General features: G+C 47.2%; 1 protein-coding gene across 1 annotated transcript in view; it reads right to left on the reverse strand.

Annotated features, from left to right (window-relative positions):
- Positions 1-2,208: 2,208 nt before the first annotated feature.
- The window catches only part of LOC110533913 (lysine-specific demethylase 4B), a 97,965-nt gene continuing 90,928 nt past the window's right edge, over positions 2,209-9,245 (reverse strand). The window contains exons 21-22 of the mRNA XM_036940651.1: positions 4,600-4,692; positions 2,209-4,031 (exon numbers count right to left, since the gene is read on the reverse strand). Of these exons, the coding sequence (XP_036796546.1) occupies positions 3,459-4,031; positions 4,600-4,692 (666 nt within the window). The 3' untranslated portion in view covers positions 2,209-3,458. The remainder of the gene's footprint in view (positions 4,032-4,599; positions 4,693-9,245) is intronic.

Below are 9,245 nucleotides of genomic sequence, written 5' to 3' on the forward strand. Positions count from 1 at the left end.
CAGGGTCAGCCATGGTAGTACAGGGTCAGTCATGGTAGTACAGGGTCAGCCATGGTAGTACAGGGTCAGCCATGGTAGTACAGGGTCAGCTATAGTAGTACAGGGTCAGCCATGGTAGTACAGGGTCAGCCATGGTAGTACAGGGTCAGCCATGGAAGTACAGGGTCAGCCATGGTAGTACAGGGTCAGCCATAGTAGTACAGGGTCAGCCATGGTAGTACAGGGTCAGCCATGGTAGTACAGGGTCAGCCATAGTAGTACAGGGTCAGCCATGGTAGTACAGGGTCAGCCATGGTAGTACAGGGTCAGCTATAGTAGTACAGGGTCAGCCATGGTAGTACAGGGTCAGCCATGGTAGTACAGGGTCAGCCATGGTAGTACAGGGTCAGCCATGGTAGTACAGGGTCAGCCATAGTAGTACAGGGTCAGCCATGGTAGTACAGGGTCAGCCATGGTAGTACAGGGTCAGCTATAGTAGTACAGGGTCAGCCATGGTAGTACAGGGTCAGCCATGGTAGTACAGGGTCAGCCATGGTAGTACAGGGTCAGCCATAGTAGTACAGGGTCAGCCATGGTAGTACAGGGTCAGCCATGGTAGTACAGGGTCAGCCATGGTAGTACAGGGTCAGCCATGGTGGTACAGGGTCAGCCATGGTGGTACAGGGTCAGCCATGGAAGTACAGGGTCAGCCATGGAAGTACAGGGTCAGCCATGGTAGTACAGGGTCAGCCATGGTAGTACAGGGTCAGCCATGGTAGTACAGGGTCAGCCATGGTAGTACAGGGTCAGCCATGGAAGTACAGGGTCAGCCATGGAAGTACAGGGTCAGCCATGGTAGTACAGGGTCAACCATGGTAATACAGGGTCAGTCATGGAAGTACAGGGTCAGTCATGGTAGTACAGGGTCAGCCATGGTGGTACAGGGTCAGTCATGGTAGTACAGGGTCAGTCATGGAAGTACAGGGTCAGCCATGGAAGTACAGGGTCAGCCATGGTAGTACAGGGTCAGCCATGGTAGTACAGGGTCAGTCATGGAAGTACAGGGTCAGTCATGGTAGTACAGGGTCAGCCATGGTGGTACAGGGTCAGTCATGGTAGTACAGGGTCAGTCATGGAAGTACAGGGTCAGCCATGGAAGTACAGGGTCAGCCATGGTAGTACAGGGTCAGCCATGATAGTACAGGGTCAGTCATGGAAGTACAGGGTCAGTCATGGAAGTACAGGGTCAGTCATGGTAGTACAGGGTCAGCCATGGTGGTACAGGGTCAGTCATGGTAGTACAGGGTCAGTCATGGAAGTACAGGGTCAGCCATGGAAGTACAGGGTCAGTCATGGTAGTACAGTGCCCCTGGAGAAAATGAGGGTTTAGTGCCTTGCTCAAGAGCACAGAGATATTTAGCTTGTCGGCTCGGCTATTCAAAGCAGCGACCTTTCGGTTACTGGCCCAATGCTCTAACCGCTAGGCTCCCTGTCACATACAATTAAACAAAATGATTGTTGACTACAATAAAAGAGAACTCATTGTTCCGCTAGTTTCAATTCACAATTGAATAAAACTGAATTACATTTGTAATCTACTATATTCATTAAGTGTTGCTTTGTTGGGTTTATCTTTTGTATAATAACAAAATTGCAATCTGAATCTGAAACCAGTATAGATATTTTAATCCACTGTCTTCAAACTTCATTGCTGAAGAGAGCATCAAAATATGAACAAAAAAAAATATCTACATTTTATCCAAGTCAAGACACAGGGGTTTAAAGGCATTGGATTGGTGCACAAGTATGGTTGGAGGGAGTTTACACCATATTCTTCACACCAGTCCATTACTTACACCAGTCCATTCCTTTAAAACCACGAAGGGGAATGTATGAGCACAGTTTTAGAGAAGGGTAGAGAATTTGACGGCAAGATTACACTTGGCAGATGAGGAGAAATAGACTTAAGGGCAGTAAAAATCAAATGGTGACCCCCTACGGGCTTTGGAACACTTTCCCCTCCTTTAAAACTTGAGCCTCTTTGGGATTCTGCTTGTGTTGTTGCCAGAGAACAGGGGAGCAGTAACAGCTGTAGTTATACCTCCGCTGAGCTCCAACCGCATTGGCCTGCAGGGAATGAGTGGTGTGCAGGATGAGCAAGGACAGACAGACGGCGGAGGAGAAGAGATGGGTTATAAACATGCAAAAGGAAAGGAACACTACACAAGCTGGCTATAACAACTCAGTTTAATTCCTATGAAATAAAGCCTCTTCACAGTAGGTTTCCACATAGGAACATTGATCTGTCATGACATTCTATTGTAATAACAGCTCAATTACATGGCTAGTATGACATTAACAGATTTGATTCACACACAAAGGCTTGCACTATGTATAATGTGACTGTGGGTATGAGAAACATGCTTCCCCAGTCATCCAGGATAGCACCTCTATAAAGATAGTTAACATACCATTTGAAAATGCAGGTTTTGTTTACTGGAGTAGAAATTCAATTTACCTCTCTCTAAAATCTCAAAAAAGAATAATAATTTCATAATCAAAGCATTTTCTCGGATCACCTCGTGAGGTTAATATATTCACAAAATAAACATAGAAAGAATAGTCATACGAACAGACAACGTCGAATAGTAACATTGATTTTTTACGAAGAATGCTACAAAACAAAGCCCAGAGAAGTTCTGGAGTTGGAAAACGTGAGCAATGTGAACATGATGGTTTTTGGGTTTGTTCGATACAGGGACACATTCAGAACTACTGCAACACATCTTCACAAAATTCAATGGTTCTGCAGACAAGATTACAATAAAGTGTAACTACCACGGTTGCATTTCCCCCCAACAAAATGTTTTATCTTTGTACAAGGATTTTATATCAATATATGAATAAGACATTTAAATACTTGTCAACCCCCCTGTAATACATCTCCACCCTTTCCCCAGGACCTCTCACAAACAAAAATACATTATTGAAACTGTACACAAATATTCTGTCCATATGCTGTTCTGTTTCATTGTAAGCAGTTGGTATAGCTTCTATTAAAAAATAGTTCTTGCTGGTTTCATAGATGAACACAAAAAAGCTGACGTCACCGTTCTGTAAAAGCGGGTAAATAACTGGATAGAAAGAGGTGAGGTGATGATGCTTGTGAGTCTATTCGTGTCTATACATTTTGCGTTTTGCACAAATGGCAGACCAACACAGAAGAAGGGGAAAAGAAGCCTCCTCTTGCGCTGCAGTTCTAGGAACAGCCCATAACCACACCACAGCAGTGAGAACCCCCCCCACACCCCACCCACCCTAAAAAAAAAAAGACATGCAACTGAGGAGTGCTTTATCTGCATTCTGTAACAGATGCTACTGTCTATCACTTAGCCTCCTTTAGCATAGATTACATTATCTTTCCTAGCATTAGCTTAGCTCCTGTTAGCCTAGCTATCACGGCAGAGTGGTGCGTCTCATTAAAACAGGGGCCCGGGGCCATCTTCCTGAGGGGGGAAGTGTGTATTGAGCAGCGTCTCCATGTAGGACACGTAGCTGGAGCTGGGCGTGTATCCTTCACCCTGGTCCTGGAAGGGCACGGACCTGGCTGTGTAAGCTTCACCCTGGTCCTGGAAGGGCATGGACCTGGCTGTGTAAGCTTTACCCTGGTCCTGGAAGGGCACGGACCTGGCTGTGTAAGCTTCACCCTGGTCCTGGAAGGGCACGGCTGGGGAGAGGGGCAGCAGAGGGGCGGCTAGGGCCGACGGGGCTGGGAGAGGATCAGTGAGAGTTGGCATTGGGGTGAGGGTGGGCTCGGAGATGGGTATTGCCAGAGCCTGGGTGAGGGTAAGGGCGCTGATATCAGTGTTGGAGGGACCAGGAGCATGGCTGGGTGTGTGAGGTGTAATACTGTGAGGTACAGGGCCTGTAGCTGGGGGTTGGCATCCGGGGTCCATGGGGGCTTGAGGTGTGGGGTGAGGGGCGGGGAGGCGAGGCCTCTTGGCTGCCTGTGGTTCGTCTCCTGACAGAAGGGCTTCCTGGGTTGGTATTGCCTAGACAGGAAGAGACGGTGCATGGTGAAAATAGTGGCATGGCATCCACATGATCACTTCTCTCCTACGTTGAGCTCCTACACTCTTCAAACCCCTACAACCAGACAGGAAGGATGGATATTTCAGGAGCATCACATAAAATATGCATTTTATAAAAAGGCTCAACATAGCCATGACTGACAACTCCACAACATAGTGTAGAATAACATGATAGTGGGGAATAACATCCCCAGCCCACCCCTGCCTCCCTCCCTCTTTCCCCAGCCCACCCCTGCCTCCCTCCCTCTTTCCCCAGCCCACCCCTGCCTCCCTCCCTCTCTCTCCCCAGCCCACCCCTGCCTCTCTCTCTCCCCAGCCCACCCCTCCCTCTCTCCCCAGCCCACCCCTGCCCCTCTCTCTCCCCAGCCCACCCCTGCCTCCCTCTCTCCCCACCCCTGCCTCCCTCCCTCCCCACCCCTGCCTCCCCCTCTCTCCCCAGCCCACCCCTGCCCCCCCCCCCCCCCTCGCTCTCCCCGGCCCACCCCCCCTCTCCCCAGCCCTAGTGGGTGGGCGTCAGGTGGTCTCGTACCAGGCGAGTGCAGACCCTCTTGGGCAGGTCCTGCTCCAGCGAATGGATCTCTGTTTGCTTCAATAACAGCTGGGACTCATCTTGGAACTCCACCTGAAAAGGGGAGAAGAGAGAGATGGAAAGAGTGGGAGAGTTAATTAAGAGTCATACTCAAAACAACACAAAAAACAACAAAGCCCAGGATTGTCAGGAGGACAAAATCCAGTAACAGAATTTGAAGACATGCCATGTTGTCTTGGTGTGTGTGTGACTGTCGTGTGGCTCTGCCGTGTCTTGCGGCTCTGCTGTGCGTACAAATGTGTATGTGAGAGAGAGCAGGTGATTAGCCAGCATCATGAGAGAGAGTGGGAGTGAGTGAGTGAGAGAGAGAAAGCGATGGAGAGAGACAACACATATAAGCACAGTGAGTGCTTGTATGTGTTGTCTCTCTCCATCACTTTCTCTCTCGCCCTCACTCACTCCCACTCTCTCTCAAGATGCTGGCTAATCACCTGCACTCTACATACATACAAGCACAGTGAGGGCCTCCCGGGTGGCGCAGTGGTTAAGGGCGCTGTATTGCAGCGCCAGCTGTGCCACCAGAGACTCTGGGTTCGCACCCAGGCTCTGTCGCAACCGGCCGCGACCGGGAGGTCCGTGGGACGACGCACAATTGGCCTAGCGTCGTCCGGGTTAAGGAGGGCTTGGCCAGTAGGGATATCCTTGTCTCATCGCGCACCAGCGACTCCTGTGGCGGGCCGGACGCAGTGCACGCTAACCAAGGTTGCCAGGTGCACGGTGTATCCTCCGACACATTGGTGCGGCTGGCTTCCGGGTTGGATGCGCGCTGTGTTAAGAAGCAGTTGTGTATCGGAGGACGCATGACTTTCAACCTTCGTCTCTCCCGAGCCCGTACGGGAGTTGTAGCAATGAGACAAGATAGTAGCTACTAACAATTGGATACCATGAAATTGGGGAGAAAAAGGGGGTAAAAAAAAAAAGAAATATATATATATATATATATATATATATATATATAAAAAAAATAGAAGCACAGTGAAACTCTGAGATTAGCGTGCGCACACCTCCTCCCCAGTCCCATCCTGTGTTTAAAAACACACACACACACACCCTCCTCCCCAGTCCCATCCTGTGATTAGAAACACACACAGAGGCATAACCATATAGTCACATGCATACTACATCCAGTCAGAGCGACACACATAATGACATTCTAGATGATTCTGTGCTTCTAACTTTGTGACAACAGTTTGGGGAAGGCCCTTTCCTGTTTCAGCATAACAATGCCCCGTGCACAGAGTGAGTCCATAGTCCATACAGATATGGTTTGTCGAGATCGGTGTTGAAAAACTTGACTGGCCCTCACAGAGCCCTGACCTCAACCCGACTGAACACCGACTGCGAGCCAGGCCTAATTGCCCAACATCAGTGCCTGACCTCACTAATGCTTGTGGCTGAATAGAAGCAAGTCCCCGCAGCAATGTTCCAACATCTAGTGGAAAGCCTTCCTAGAAGAGTGGAGGCTGTTATAGCAGCAAAGGGTGGGACCAACTCCATATTAATGCCCATGATTTTGGAATGAGATGTTGGACAGCGAGATGTTGTGTACGTGGGTGTGTGCCATTTGGCTTGTCATATCGCCCAGGCTGCGAGTGTGGAAGAGCTCACAAGGCTCTGTGTGTGTGTGTGTGTGTGTTCAGAGGAGTTGTGTTCCTCCAGTACCAGGGACCTAAGCTTTAAACCTCACAGGCACTCTGCACGCCACACCATAAATTCTCCACACGCACCTGCAACACTCTCCACTATGTTTCAATGTCCACTGCAGCAAGATACTCTGCCATAATCTACCAGAGCGCCATCATTTTCAGATAAGCACTGTGCTGGAAACGCTCAGATAAGCACTGTGCTGGAAACGCTCAGATAAGCACTGTTCTGGAAAAGCTCAGATAAGCACTGTGCTGGAAACGCTCAGATAAGCACTGTGCTGGAAACGCTCAGATAAGCACTGTGCTGGAAACGCTCAGATAAGCACTGTGCTGGAAACGCTCAGATAAGCACTGTGCTGGAAACGCTCAGATAAGCACTGTGCTGGAAACGCTCAGATAAGCACTGTGCTGGAAACGCTCAGATAAACACTGTGCTGGAAACGCTCAGATAAGCACTGTTCTGGAAACGCTCAGATAAGCACTGTTCTGGAAACGCTCAGATAAGCACTGTGCTGGAAACGCTCAGATAAGCACTGTGCTGGAAACGCTCAGATAAGCACTGTGCTGGAAACGCTCAGATAAGCACTGTGCTGGAAACGCTCAGATAAGCACTGTGCTGGAAACACTCAGATAAACACTGTGCTGGAAACGCTCAGATAAGCACTGTTCTGGAAAAGCTCAGATAAGCACTGTGCCGGAAACACTCAGATAAGCACTGTGCTGGAAACACTCAGATAAACACTGTGCTGGAAACATTCAGATAAGCACTTTGCCGGAAACACTCAGATGAGCACTGTGCTGGAAACGCTCAGATAAACACTGTGCTGGAAACATTCAGATAAGCACTGTGCCGGAAACACTCAGATAAGCACTGTGCTGGAAAGTCAAAGTCATCTAAGTTGTGGTGTAAAAAAGGCTCCCGCTGTAGAACCAACTTGGTACAAGGCTGGGGGTTCAATGTAGATGGAGTGGGCCATTATAAAGACTGCCTAAAGTTGTCATGAGGACATTTTAAGGGAAATAAATAGTTGTTAATCTGTCCATGCATCCTAGAATATATAATGAAAATATACAGTGGCACCACCTTTTTTATTTATTTAAAAAATATATATTTTTCACCTTTATTTAACCAGGGAGGCTAGTTGAGAACAAGTTGTCATTTACAACTGCAACCTGACCAAGATAAAGCAAAGCAGTGCGACAAAAACAACACAGAGTTACACAAACAAACGTACAGTCAATAACACAAAATAAAATTAAAATCTATATGGGTTGTGTGCAAATGTAGAGGTAGGCAATAAATAGGACATAGAGGCGAAAATAATTACAATTTAGCATTAACACTGGAGTGATAGATGGGCAGATGATAATGTGCAAGTAGAGATACCAGGTTGCAAAAGAGCAAAAGTGTAAGTAATAATATGGGGATGAGGTAGTTGGGTCGGCTATTTACAGATTGGCTGTGTACAGGTACAGTGATCGGTAAGCTGCTCTGACAGCTGATGCTTAAAGTTAGAGAGGGAGATATAAGACTACAGCTTCAGAGATTTTTGCAATTCGTTCCAGTCACTGGCAGCAGAGAACCGGAAGGAAAGGCGGCCAAAGGAAGTGTTGGCTTTGGGGATGACCAGTGCAATATACCTGCTGGAGCGCGTGCTACGGATGGGTGTTGCTATGGTGACCAGTGAGCTGAGATAAGGCGGGGATTTACCTAGTGTCATGACGTTGCCCTCTTTGGGTACAGCAAGCCCCATCCCCCTCTCCATGCCTCCTACAACTAGGCTGCTGTGGTCAGAGAGATCGTAAATTCCTCGAAGAGATTATCTCCTCATAGCCACAGTAGAGAGAGAGAGTGAATTTTCATAGAGAACAAAGGAATTTCTTCCACCTCCGAACAACATTTATGGTCCAAACAACATTTATGTTCCGGAAAAGGTATAAAAGATCGGTGAAGAATCCAGCTACGAACTGGTCCGTTTGGTACAATTTTGGTGAAGCTCATGGGAGACGGTGTGGCCACATTACCATAACGCTGTTTATATAATAGCCTCAGAAATTAGGTTTACATCTAATTGTTGTATAAGATGAATGAGTGAAGATGATACTGTTTGTATAATTGTGTAATGTGATTTTGGACTGTTTAATCAAGGAAACTCCAATTCCCTTTTGAGTTTAACTAAATCAGAGGACCGCACATGAGCCCAGTTAGGGTCGGACATCCTGGGACAGGCCTTTTTCTGCAATTCCGAATAAAACCCCAACTTTGAGAAATTCTCAGTAGACCATGTTTTTCTCCATTACAATGGGACAAAGGTTGCAGACCATTGCTGAATCTTTTAACCATACCACATGGTTAAACTCTTAGACGATCGATACTGACAGAATAAGAACAAGTCTTTGATATTAATTACTAGTCTGCAGGTAGGAATTCGGTATCATTGAAGGCGAAGAACGACAACTGCCGAAACATCCATTCTATAACGAAAAGAATGAATGTCACTCTGAACAATCCATGCTAACCATGACAGAGAGAGAGAGGACGGCCATTCTACAAAATAAAAACTTTTCAACAGCGATCAAGACGACACTCTGAGCGTATATATATATATTGATTGCATTTGTTCCCGAATGAGTGAACGTTCATGTGCAAAGGATTAGCATTTCAATTGCTATAATTATCAACTCTGTAGTGACTTCTCAGCTGACCCCCACTTCCTTTTTGTCCACCAAGCCGCGATGCCGGTTTATCCCACTAGGGAAACTCCGTTATCATTTCCTTGTAACTATCTACTGTGGTTTATGCATTTCTGTGAATTACTTAGTTAGTAAATAAATGATTTAAGACAATTGATGTATGGATGACTCATAGTGAAGACGGGGTCCGTGCAGATAACCAACAACGTTGTTTGGAATGAGACTAACGTGAGGTAAAGTAAATAA

The sequence above is a fragment of the Oncorhynchus mykiss genome, chromosome 1 (assembly GCF_013265735.2).
Source record: "Oncorhynchus mykiss isolate Arlee chromosome 1, USDA_OmykA_1.1, whole genome shotgun sequence".
NCBI lineage: Eukaryota > Metazoa > Chordata > Actinopteri > Salmoniformes > Salmonidae > Oncorhynchus > Oncorhynchus mykiss.